Source organism: Colletotrichum siamense (genome assembly GCF_013390195.1).
Source record: "Colletotrichum siamense strain Cg363 chromosome Unknown KSG_Cg363_contig04, whole genome shotgun sequence".
In the NCBI taxonomy this organism is placed as follows: domain Eukaryota; kingdom Fungi; phylum Ascomycota; class Sordariomycetes; order Glomerellales; family Glomerellaceae; genus Colletotrichum; species Colletotrichum siamense.
Genome location: NW_023501017.1, coordinates 3,085,642 through 3,098,336, shown reverse-complemented (window position 1 = coordinate 3,098,336; position 12,695 = coordinate 3,085,642). Strand labels below are relative to the sequence as shown.

The following is a 12,695-nucleotide window of genomic DNA, read 5'->3' as shown; positions in this document are numbered from 1 at the left end:
ATCAACAACAAACAAAAACAACCTTCTCCCCAACCCTTTCCTCGCCATCTCGCACCGCCCACCGCGAGATGTAAGCTTCGGACCGGACGGTGGTCTGCGGCAAAAAGGAGAACACCCTCAATTGCTCAGCACAACACCACTTTCAGCGACTTTCACCATGGCCGTCTTGTCCCGTTACTTGCCCTTCTCCGAGGCGACTACTACACTGCAAGCAGTGACGTACCTCCTCGGAATCTCTCTCTTCTCCATTTCCTTTCTCGTTTTCCTCAACAGCAGCATATCGTTTGTCATTACCGACTTAATTGGCGTCAAGGACGGCGTGGGCGACATCGTCGGTACCCTCGGCTTCGTCGATGAGCTTGTCGCACTCGTCGCATGTCCGGTTTGGGGCCTCGTCTCGGATCGGCTCGGTGTAAGATGGGTGGCTGTAATCGGGTATGCGATCATCGGCGCGGCCTTGATGCTGTTCGTCCAGGCGCGCAACATCTATCCGCAGCTGCTTCTGGCGCGCATCTTCTTCGCTCTCGGCGCGACTGCCGCGTAAGTAGCTTCAACCGAGGTCAAAGGTTGGGATGATGGACTGACGGAGCTTTTCAGGGCGACTATGGTTACAGCGATTTTGCCGTCTCTGACAGATGATAACGACAAGTCTGACGGCTCCGCGAATGTCGCGAAGCCGGTCAACAACCCCCGACACAGCATCGCCATGTCCCTCGAGTCCGACATGACCATCACCCCAGCGCGGTACCGCATCGGAGGAAACGGACAAGCCGCGACAGGGAACGATTTGGATGAGGCGAAAGCTGGCAAACCGTCGGCTCTCGCGGGCTACGTCGGACTGTTCACGGGATGCGGCGCGCTGGTTGCGCTCTCCCTGTTCCTGCCGCTTCCCGCTCGTTTCGGCGAAGTTGACGGCGTAACCCCGGGCAAGGCTGTCGAAGAGAGCTTTTACGTCGTGGGAATTGTCGCATTCGTAGTCGCCATCTTTGTCTTCTTTGGGCTGAGAAACCTGAAGGGCGAGGAAGGCAAGGGTTGGAACGTCTTGTTGGGACTCAAAGCGAACACGAGCTCTGAGGATGATTCCAACGAAGATGGATCAGACCACCCACACCGGCCGGTAAGTCAACTTGCTCCAAATCTGGGACCACACCTAACAACCAACAGAAGGTTCTGCCTTACTTCCGTCTCCTCCGAGACTCTATCACCCTGGGCTTCACCGATTCCCAAATTGCCCTCGGGTATTTGGGTGGCTTCGTGGCCCGCGCCTCGACAGTTGCAATTTCCCTTTTCCTTCCTCTGTACATTAACACCTTCTTCATCGGCAACGGCTTTTGCCATGGATCTCCGAATGATCCAAACCCCGAACTGAAGAAGGAGTGCAGAGCGGCCTATCTCCTGGCATCTATCCTATCGGGCGTGGCGCAGCTACTTGGTCTTTTCGCGGCCCCTGTTTTCGGCTACCTTAACAGAAGGCGCGGCCGCTTCAATGTCCCCATCATCATCGCTACCACTTTCGGAATCGTCGGTTACATTGCCTTCCCTCAGCTACCCAGCCCGGAATACAAGGACGTCGACGGTCGAGGTGGCAGCCCTGTTGTCTTCCTTATTGTAATACTCATCGGCGTTAGCCAGATTGGAGCGATCGTCTGCAGTCTGGGCTCCCTCGGCCGCGGCGTTCTGACCGCTGATATTCCCAAGTCTCAGCAGATTGACACAGTTGAGGACTCGGCAGAAGCTATGGAAACGCCCACAGAAGCTGCGCCACTACTACAGCACAATGCCAGCGTGGATGCCGTGTCGCGAGTGCGACTCAAGGGCTCCATCGCCGGCATGTACTCCTGGTTCGGCGGGGCTGCAATCTTGCTTCTCACCAAGCTGGGCGGCTTCATGTTCGATGCCGTATCCAACGGTGCGCCGTTCTACATGATGGCGTCCTTCAACGCCATCCTTCTCCTTGCTAGCTTGGGCATTGATGCTGCTCGTCTTTACAGAGACAGACAGTAATGATACATATCAATAAACACGAGAATATACTTAACTTACACCGATATTGGTTATCTTTAGCGCAGAACTACCTACTGCGGTCCTACTGTTGAATCTTCTCTTACACGTGACAGTCTGCCTACTCACCTTTTTCAGCTTACAGTCTTGTAACATTCAACCCGCCCACAACTATGAAACAAAACTTGTCTTCAAAGCATCCTAGGAATCCCCAACTCAGATACTCAGTCAAGGGGCATGCGTGGACGCGGTAACAACAACGGCTCAGCATCTTCGGGGATGTCCTCCAGGGGTGTAGAAGTCAGGTTGTATCGAGCTCGACGGGGTCTACGAGTCGATCGCCGCAGCTTCCGGTAAGACCATCGCTCCCATCGCTTGAAGAATCTGTCTTTACGCACCACGCTCCACTGGTCAAGAAACCAGTCATTCACCAGCTTCGGATCCAAGCTCGTGGGTCGCTGAGAGGGAAGCGCCTCGACGCCCTGGAGATCAACGTTCAAATCACTCGGGGCATCATCCTCCCAGGCTTCTTCCAATGTCTCGTTCCAGGGGCCAACAGGCTGCGTTTCAGTAGAGTTAGCAGCGGTGCTCTCGCTGGTGTAGTTTACCTCGTGGAATTCGAGCATCTGACGTCCTGACTGACCACATGCGTGACAGACCGACTGGCTGCTGCGCTTGAACAGGCGCTTGAAGCGAGTGCGGAAGCCGTCTTGCTTCCGGGCAGCTCTGCTGTCGATGCAGTAGGGGCACTTGGTAGGGACTGTCTGCAGAACCAACGGGTGTCCGGCAGGAGGTTGTTTTCGGAGAGGCATTCTGCTGGTGATCTCGACAGGTGACTGGGACTGCTTTTCCCGACTGGAGTCGCTTGATGATTCGGAATGTGAAGCAGGAATCTGGAGTCGATCTTATATAATTTCACCTGATTCTGTTTTCTCTGGGAAAGGGGCTGACTGACCTCTCGCGGGCCTAATGATAAAGGATGAGGACAATCCCATTGCAGAGACTCCGAGTGTGTTTCGCAATCTTTGAGATGGATCCCATATTGTCCTAGCCCTTTGTTCCGCTAAACAAATGCTCGCTTTATGCCTTGATGGCCAGTGGAAAAAGAGGTCGGGTTTTGGGACCTCGGGGCCATGGGTCTCTGGGTTGCTGAGTATTGTTCAGGCGGTCTTGTTGCCAAGACCTAAAGCTTCGACGTGGCTGTTGGTGTAGGCCAGATGAAAGTTTTCTTGGCGGCGGCCATGAACAAAAGTTTTGTTTGCTGGTTTCGTGCTCTCCATTGTCGATGACAAGATGAGATCACAACCTGGTTCTGACAGAAGCCAGGAAATCATGACGATGTTGCGCTTTCTCTTGAGAGCTTTCCCATTGGCATACACGCAAGGTGCCCAAAATTTGAGACCGGGTACATTTCCTATGTACTTGACTACTCCCATTGAAGACGATGAAAAGGTAGAGAGGTAAGGTAGCGATGATAGATGACAATGGTCGAAGTAGTAATGAAAGCGGCGACGACGACGATACAGTTAACAGTATGTAAGGTAAAGTAAACAGTATATAAGACAACCACAGAAAAAGTAGTCGCTGGAGCGCAGGAAAAATAGGCGGTCTGCAGACTTCAGAAGGCACGGATCACACGCAGAAGGGGTTTATTTGTTATGTAATCTCGGTTTGTTCAGCAACCAAATACATTTGAATGCACCGGCTGAACAGTACGTTTTCACCAACGAATGCACAACCATATAAAGCAGACATCTCCCTCGCGAGAATGCCGATCGATTCCAGACATAGCTCTCAAGAGAATTCTGATCGACTCCAAAGATTCCCCTCGCGAGAATCCGGATCAATTCCAGACATCCTCAGCGACGATGTCTAATGCTAGGGATACGAAGCAGAGCGCGTCTCTAAACGCCGGGGCCTTCAAAAGGGTGCTTATCCTCACAACAGTCTGGATCACAACAAACAGATATTTCCGCCGATACATCTGTAAATCGCCACAAAGCCTGGTTTCAAAGTTTGGTCTCTACATCAAGGTGAAGCCCTACGCGAGTCTGGGCGAGGCGCACGCTCTGCAGTTCATACACCGACAAACCTCGATCCCGGTTCCCCGAGTCTCTTGCGCGTTTATTCACCGGGGGAAAACCTACATCGTGATGACGAGGATCGACGGAAACATGGCTTGCATGGGCTGGGTACAGCGATCGGAGGCGTCCAAAAAGCAGATTCTCGACCAGTTGAAGGATATCGTCTGCCAGTTGCGCGGTATCCCATCGCCATCTGGAGGAGCGGGAGTCTCTAATGTCGATGGAGGGCCTATATGGGACTGCCGGTTGCCGTCAAAGGAATTTTGGGGGCCGTTTGCTGCAGCCAAGGACTTCCACGGAGAACTCGTTCAACCTTTATCCCTGGAAGCTGACGGTGGAGGCCACTTTGCAGATATAAATGAGTTGTTGGACTTCTACCGCCATTGGGATGACAGCTTGGTGTTTGCTCATGGAGACCTCAGCAGCCTGAACGTGTTGGTCCGGGGCGACGATGTGGTGGGCGTCATCGACTGGGAGACCGCGGGATGGCTGCCCTCATATTGGGAGTATTCTTCTGCGTGGCATGTGAACCCTCAAAATCAGTTTTGGCAGCAGGAGGTCGATAAGTTCGTGGCACCTATGCCACATGAGCTCAGGATGGATCAGATTCGTCGCAAATACTTTGGCGACTTTTGAGCTGATGCTCAGGTTGATGGTTTTGTCCAGGTCAGCACCATGGAGATGCGCTGGGAAGACCTACCAAATCGAGTTCACCTGGTAGCGACATGAGGGCATAGCATCGACGGGGCGAGGCGACGACAAACCCCAGCTAACTCGTTATCGCCAGTGTTATTCGACTAGTTGAGATGCTCCAATTCCGTGTCTCCCAGAGGTACAACACCGGTCACCGGCTCTCCGTCCTTGGACCCAACATTGCCATATCGGATTTGGAGCTCTCTCAACGTTTTTGACAAGTCCCCTCCATCCAAAAGATCAGCCTTGGGCGGGAGATCAAAGTACTTTGAATCGCGGAATATGGTTGATATGTAACCAAAGATCTCAGGCCCCCTTGCCCGATGTTTGAAAACCACTCCCATTACACCCGCAGCGAGGAGAACAACACCCGACGACAGGCAAACGGCTGCCCACACATCTGATATTTGGACCACAACCACAAGCTCCCTCAACTCAGCTTGGACAGTCTCGTTCGACCGGGAGACCACGTTAGCCGAATCTTTCCTTTGAGCAGACCCTCTTCCTGCGATTTCGAAAGACAGTTGGCTCACGGCCAAGAACGTGTTGAGAAGCTGAGCTAGACGGATCTGCAGTGTCTCGGCGGTGTAGGACTTCATAAACGCCCTCTCGTCGGATTTCATACCCCTGAGAGTCGGGTCCTGGAGGTAGTAGAGCGAAAAGTCCGCCTGGTAGTTGACTGAGCCCCCGACTACGAGCGGTAGTCTCTGCGACAGGAGGTTGAACACCTTTGGGAAGGATAGGTGCCGTTTGGCATCCGGAAGATCTTGTCCTTGAGATCCTCCGCAGACGAGGCCGCCGTATCCATCATTGAATGGTTCAAATGTGCAAAGAAGCCCTCAGGTGCCTGGTTACCAGTAAGAACAGTTGCATTGTGGCAGCGGAGGTCAAGATAGCTGGACTCCACGGTAAAGGTCGTGTTGCCACTATCAAGATTGCTGATTGGGATACCAGCCAAGGAAGAATACTCGATCTCGCTAGAATTACTGGGCAAGTCTCTCCATTCGTTCTCAGTGTGATTCAAGAACGGTATCCTAACGTTACCCCACAGGTCCATGGTGTCGAATTTCGTAGCTTCCGGCGTAGTGACAAGAGTCGCATACAGAGACGTCAAAGAGCGCATACCTGGAGTAGGGCCGAATGACCCTGTTGAAAAGAGCTCCTGCCACTTGACGAGCCTACTCCTGGCATCGTCGTCGAAGTAGGTGATAGTTATATCCTTGACTCGCGGCTCGTTTCGTCGGGATTCCATCCTCAGCAGGCCCTGGGTTCCAAGAGGAGAGAACGCCCACGTGATAAGCAATAAGATGCTTAGTAGATTGAATAAGCCGAAGCTGAATAGGGTCATGACAGTCGAGCCAACTGTTTGACTACCATTCAATTGTTCGAGAAGCCCCACGGTTGCTCCCCGCTCTAGCTTCCAACGCACGATCTCGGACATCAATTTGCCTGTAATGCCCGCAAACAGGATTGGGAAGGTACTCGCAAGCTACAGTTTCAAATCTTTATCACAATGCTCATCCTGTGTGCAGGAAAAGCCCCCATTTGAAGGCTCGACTTACGTATCGAATAGCGTCTTCCCGTAACTTCTCGAGGCTGTCCCCGCTTGGAGATCCGTTTAGACGCCACAGCACAACTACAAACACTGTGAATGCAAGCGGGAGGGCGATCGAAGCGCCGTCTTTTGGAACGCTGGAAAACTTGGCATGGCTCGATCGCTGCACTTGGCGAGCGGGTTCTTCTTCATCATCGGTGATGCGTACGTAGGTTTGGACTTGAAGTGACTTCCGATGTCGTTCCTGTGGTTTTTAATGTTGTCGCTACGGACTTGGTAGCTGAGACAATTGAGTCTGTCAGTCACAACTTTTTTTTTCTTCTGCAAAAGTCGATTATGGTCGGACTTGCCTTGATGATACATGCACACGAGACTCTACGTTCATGTTGTGACTTGCAGCCAACGAGCGTTGTGTCAGGGGAGATGAATGCTGCCGAAGCTGCTGGAGTGATTTGACTCATGCAAGAAGACTGTACGAACTTCTTCCGACATCAACGCCCAAGTATATTAAATTCAAGCTATTCTGGACATTGCCAGGCGACCAATGCAGGGTCTCACGGATATGAGCCGTCGCCAAGTCCAGCCTGCTTGATGTTGCAACAGCCCAATGCACAGGACCAACGCCCATTGGCAAGCGCGATACGAACAGATAACGCTTTCCAATAGTTCAAAGCGAGTTTACTCATTTGAAACTCTTGTGTCCGGTAAAATGTATATTGTTATTCTACTGTCCTACCTGGCTTCCGGCCCGCTTACGACGCACACCAACCCGGACTGTGTATGCACGTTGCCAGTGGCTTGAATCTGCATCGACTCCTGAACACAGCCTGATACGTGCATCTGTTTAGCCTGCCTTAATCGTGATATGCCTCGTACTCGCAGACTTGGTCCCGTCATTGCGGTTACCTCCGGACCGGATGCCGGAGAGGTGGGACCATTGCTACCGGCCGCCGACTTTGGCGGTGGTGGGGCCGGAAAGGTTCGATGCGGACGATGCGTCGCAGCAGCGGAAGCCTAGAAGGGAGACGCAGGCAATCGGATCATTACTGTTACTCGACGTTCAACTTTTTGCTCTTTTTGGCGTGATGAAGTTACGTTCGCGGTTGGAAGCTCAAAATCGTGAAAGCCGGGAACGGTCCAACAACCTTCAACACTGCCGAGGCTTCTCCTCGTTGATGGTCCCACGATATACCAATCGAATTTCCAAAACATTTCATAGCCCACTCAGCCAGGGGTTTCACGGTAGGGGCAAGCTGTAGTCCGTCTAGTGAGCTGAGCTGTGTATAAGTTCTTTACAGCTGCCGCTCTAGCTTAGTTCTCCCACCGCCAATTATGACCTAACGGTGCCGTGCTAACATGTCAGACCTCTCTGCCGTAATTCATGATAAGCACATACAAACCTCTAACTATGTGTTTGCTGAGTGATGCGGGCTATGATGAGCATCACTTATTCCACTCTCCGAATATACCCCTAGAAATACACCGGGACCAGAGAAGAGGGACGGAAACAATGCAAATCAACGCATGATCAGAAAACTGGAGAGGTCCAATGATCCAATCCAAGTCACGCCATGGCGGCGAACGCAGCTTCTGAGCCACCAACGACAAGGAAATAACGCATTTGGGCGAGGAAAATTGGCCTTGCGTTGAGGACGATTTGAACAGTTAACATTGAGGGTTTAATGGGCGTCTAGTACCATCTCAACTCAGATTCAGCGACTTGATTACATGCACAATCTCATCAACATTCCCTTGCCCAAAAATTGGACTTGAAGCCATCATGGACGAGGTGTCGGTGATGATCAGCCGCGCAAAGCCCCGTGGGCCAAAGTCGAGCTGATGCCTCGTATTAATAGTCCTCCGCTATCCTGTCGACCTCAACCTAGGCAATTCCGACCTCTGGGACCATCTGACACTGCCAAGCGCGAGAACAATCTTGGACATCGCCTTCAGGACCTGCACTTGTGCCGCGAAGCGCGATGTCTACTTCTTTCACTCAACTTGCATCGGTGCCGTCCAAGTATACAAGTGGGCATCAGTCAAGGATATCAAGGGAATGAATGCGTGTGGTAAGGTCTTCGTCGGAGGTTCACATGCTGTAGAAGCTCGCGCTGAAAGGAAAACTCAGCCTGAACCAAGCGCTTCTCACTTTCGACGGTTCAAACTTCCACGAGAACCCAAGTAAGCCCAGCGGATTTGGCAGAGTACAGGAACTCATCTCTTCAGAGGACCTCTTTATCCGATGATTGTGCTCTTACTGAAGCTACTTGAGTGTCAGTGCCTGTCGCAGGCGGCTTACTTTATCTCCTAGAATGATATGGCATCCTTCAGCTCAACGATACACGGACACCTGCTCATATCGACTTCCAGGAGCAAGTTGTAAGCGTAATCCGATGATCAGTCTCCCACGGCCGGTATGTTTCAGACCCTAGGCATTCTATTTTGACGAGTGCTTATCCAGCCCTTGGTATCCTGCCTTGGCGTCTTCCGAGTATACCTTGAGTAGTTGCTTAGAAGCCATGTCATGGAAATGCTGTGAAAGATCATAACACCTACAACGCACCCCGGCAGCCTTGGAGGGCTTGGTGACTAGACAATCGAATGCTCACAACCAAGCTTCATCGTGCTCTGTGGTCTTGCATAAGAGCATCCGCGGGTTGCCTTGTTATATCTACAACTTGATGAACACTTAGACGATGCAAGTCCTCATGAAGCAGCGTTGGTAAAGCATCCTTTAACAATCCAGGCCCCGTTATGACGTTGCTGATACCACATAACGCGTACACCTTAACCATTGCAGCAGACCGGGCCGGAAAGCAGTGAAAATCATGCAAAGAGACCATTTTTGACTTTTTGAACGATACCGTTCCTTGAGTACCTAGATGAGAAAAAAGCCTTTCATTCATTGTGCAACGACCAGAAATTCAGCCGGCCCAGTCCTCGGAAGCCATGTGACGCAAAACCATCCTTCTTCAATTTTCCCCGAAAACTGGCCCTTCCCTTCCGTACCCATCGTTGTTGGCTAGAGCGGAAACATGTGTCGAGGCACATTTCTTGCCTGTATGTTGGCAGATCTTAGGTGGCATAACTTATTTGCCGCCGAGGCTGGGGAAAGCAGACTCGTCCTTGGTGTTGATGGCAGCAGAGCCGCCGCGGGGGGCACCGCCACGGGGAGCACCGCCGCGGGGAGCACCACGGGGGGCACCACCACGCTGGCCGCCGCGCTCGCCACGGTCGCCGCCACGGGCACCACCGCGGGCACCGCCGCGAGGACCACCACGGCCGCCACGGGGGCGCTCAGGCTCGACGTAGCGCTGGTCAATATCCAGGAGCTGCTTGGTCTTGCGCTCACGCTCACGCTTGGTCTTGCCTCCGGTGCCGATCATGAAGTTGTCCTCCTCGTCGCGGGAGACCTCCTTGACGTTGGCCCACTCCTTCTTGAGCTTGGAGCCCTCGTTGGCCTTGCGGACCTCGAGGCCAGAGTCAAGGGCGAGCTTCTTCTCGGCCTGCTGGGCGAGGTAGTCGGCGTAGGAGATGTTCTTGTCCTCGGGCTCCTCGGGCTCGACGGGGGCGGCAGCCTCGGCCTCGGCATCCTTCGCCTCGGCCTGAGCGATGGCCTCGCCGGCCTGCTCATCCTTGCGCTCGGCATCACCCTCAGTAGCACCCCAGGACTGGGCAGCCTGCTTGTCGGAACCGCCGCTGTGGTGGGTTAGCTTTGAAGCTGGCATGACGGGACGGGGAGGAATTACGTGGCCTGGCCCTTGGTGTGTCGGTCGTCGCGCTCACGGGGGAAACGGCCGCCGCGACCTGTTCGATGTTAGTCAATGGACCGAGTCTCGGCCGCCATGCGCGAATTGCTCGCGGCAGGCGACGACGGGGCGAGCACGAACCTCCACGGACGCGGGCACCGTAGCCGCCACGGGAGCCGCCTCTAGCAGACTCCTCGGTGGTCTTACCACGGTTGCGGTCGCTGCCGGCACCACGGTCACGGAAAGCTGTCGACAGAGTTGGGTCAGCGAACCGAGCCACAAAGCGGGGTCGAGGTTGCGTCTCCTCGGGAGGAAAGACGGCAATGGAGGTCAAACGTACCGGCCTCGTTGCCAGAGGCGTTGTTGCGGCGAGCACCGGTGTTAGCGGCGGCGCGCGAGGGGGCCTCAGGCTCGGCGTTGCGCTTGGTAGAACGCATGGTGGACTTATCGACCGTCTTCACGGGCGCCTGAGGGGTGTCATCCTCGGCATCGTTGCCTATCATAAGGGGTTAGGGCATGTCCAGACAGCGAGGGATCATTCGTCGGAGGGATCGCAATCGAGGGTATTCATACCGAGGAGCTCGAACAGGTTCTGGGAAGCATTGTCAGTATGGGATTCGACGATGGACGACGAGGTGGTGAAAAATTGTGACCGACGCCGACAACAACAGGATTCCGGAAATTGACGGCAACAACGACGACGCACACAATGGCGAGGTCAAAATGACGACGAACAGAGGAATTGAAAAAGGTCGGGAGGGACAGAACCAGAGGGCGAGCTTACCTTGCTTGCGACCGACATCTTGTCGCCTGGATTGTGGTGAACAATAGCGACCTAGTCTAGGATGTGATTTGGGGTAAAGAGGCAGGTTAGAACACCATGACCTAGCGACTGGTGATGATGCTCGATAGGGAATATGGGACCAATTGGTGCCGGTGATGTGACGATGGGGAGAGAGGTGAAGAAACTGCGCGCAACGGGGCACCGTGGGCACTGGCTGGGGTTTCCGGGAGGAAGTTGGGACAAATCACAGCGCTGCGAACCGACCAAGCACGGAGCAAATTAGGTCATGTAGCCAGGGCACGCAGGGCAAGAAGGCAGCCCGGGGACCAATGGCAGCCCGGTACCGCCCGCTGGACGCAGGACAGGGCACACAACACGCACCACTTTGACACGCAGATGAGGGGCACCTGGCCCCCAGACCTCGCACTGTGCCGACTGCCCTGTTGCCCTGTACCCGTCCGTGTGCCAGCCGCTACAACCACCGCCCGCTGCCAGTCTTTTTGGTGTGTGAGATCATCGCCTGGCTGCTCTCGCTTAGGATTTACCTCCATTTTTGTGTGCTATTTTCCGGCCATTTTTTAGGGTTCTAGACGCGCCCTCCCTCCTGCCTCCCTTCCCGTCCCTTCCCTTCGTACCAAGCCTACCTAGGTACCGGTTCCCCTCACCTTGGCCTATTTTTCCGAATGCCGGTGAACTCTACCTTCAGTTTGGTCGGAGTCGGAGCCCAGCTCCCTTCCTCGGTCAATCTGCTCTCCCGATCCCGGAATCTCATCAAAGGTCCCGTGCCACTCGCTTCAACCGATGGGTCGTTTTCACAACCAACAGAACCGACTTCGCTCCTACCCCTCGCATTCGAATCCAGGTTGCGAAAAGGAGGGGCGGCATGCTCGGCTCGTTTCCAATGGCCCCTCCCCGCCGCCGCTGAAGGAGGAGCTCCATCCGGAAACCAAACCGAGCACACACAACGCCAAACTCTCATCCGCGAATGTCGGTCGTCCCGGGCCCTGGTCGTCGCCCGCAATGCTTGCTACCTGCTGCCTGCTGCCTACTGCTCAGCGCTGCCACCCGCAATCGCCAACGCCCCGTTTGCATCGGACCTGGCAGGCGAGGAAGCTCGGTGCTTCTGTCTGCGGAGCTCTTGAAACCACACACTCTGATTGAGGCATGCCGCTTTTCGGATGCAAGATGCAGGCTAAGCCTCGGTGGCTACCCGACGGCGGCCAGTGTCATCTGAGCGCGAGGCTCCACAGGGCTACAAAGCTGGGGAAAACTCAATCCGCAACTGGCGCTGCGTTCGACAAGGTACTTACACGCATCTCGCAGATGACACCCGTTGGGTCTTCCCGGGGTGATATCCTACTCGTTGGTTTGCTGCTGAACCCTGGCTTTGGAAATCTTTTGTGAGATGATGCGATTGAGTTGTACAGCAGGCTGCTTGCTCTCGCGTGATTTGTAGAAAGAAGTTGTCGCGTGAATCAAGTGCCACCAACTCAGTGCTTCCCAATGGCGCTGGATACCTACATTTGCTACTAATACCAGCATGACTTGTGGACATGTCCGAAGCAATGCAAGCTGAGGCAGTAGACGCGATCCCATTACATATGGCGTAATATTGTTCTTGATGGCTGCAAACACAATTCTGCTTGCTAAGATCCGTTATCTGTTTGCCGGACTCCCAAATCAAGTTACTAAATGACCGCAGAACCATCCAATGGCTACCATGATGAGCCCACGGCTTTAACCCCAAAACGCCTCTTTTTCGTTGTTTGGCTCATATAAGCCCTCTTTTCCTGCCATCCCGTCCGAGAAATATTATGTTGTCGCAAGTC

The 12,695-nt window shown here is 53.9% G+C and overlaps 4 protein-coding genes across 4 annotated transcripts; 2 read left to right on the top strand and 2 right to left on the bottom strand.

The window, feature by feature from the left end:
* Window positions 1-157: 157 nt before the first annotated feature.
* Window positions 158-2,004, top strand: CGCS363_v006741 (uncharacterized protein; the record flags this gene model as incomplete). Its single annotated transcript, XM_036638590.1, has 3 exons — window positions 158-540; window positions 598-1,117; window positions 1,165-2,004. The coding sequence occupies 3 exons, from the start codon at window positions 158-160 to the stop codon at window positions 2,002-2,004; spliced, it is 1,743 nt and encodes a 580-aa protein (XP_036496521.1).
* Window positions 2,005-2,225: 221 nt separating this feature from the next.
* CGCS363_v006740 (uncharacterized protein) lies at window positions 2,226-2,813 on the bottom strand (the record flags this gene model as incomplete). The annotated part of the gene is made up of 1 exon (XM_036638589.1): window positions 2,226-2,813. The coding sequence occupies one exon, from the start codon at window positions 2,811-2,813 to the stop codon at window positions 2,226-2,228; it is 588 nt and encodes a 195-aa protein (XP_036496523.1).
* A 1,056-nt stretch (window positions 2,814-3,869) lies between these two features.
* Window positions 3,870-4,721, top strand: CGCS363_v006739 (uncharacterized protein; the record flags this gene model as incomplete). Its single annotated transcript, XM_036638588.1, has 1 exon — window positions 3,870-4,721. The coding sequence occupies one exon, from the start codon at window positions 3,870-3,872 to the stop codon at window positions 4,719-4,721; it is 852 nt and encodes a 283-aa protein (XP_036496028.1).
* A 4,701-nt stretch (window positions 4,722-9,422) lies between these two features.
* On the bottom strand, window positions 9,423-10,884 carry RGGB (RGG repeats nuclear RNA binding protein B; the record flags this gene model as incomplete). The annotated part of the gene is made up of 6 exons (XM_036638587.1): window positions 9,423-10,032; window positions 10,083-10,140; window positions 10,224-10,328; window positions 10,423-10,578; window positions 10,656-10,674; window positions 10,867-10,884. 6 exons carry the CDS (start codon window positions 10,882-10,884, stop codon window positions 9,423-9,425), a joined length of 966 nt encoding a protein of 321 aa, XP_036496027.1.
* Window positions 10,885-12,695: the final 1,811 nt, after the last annotated feature.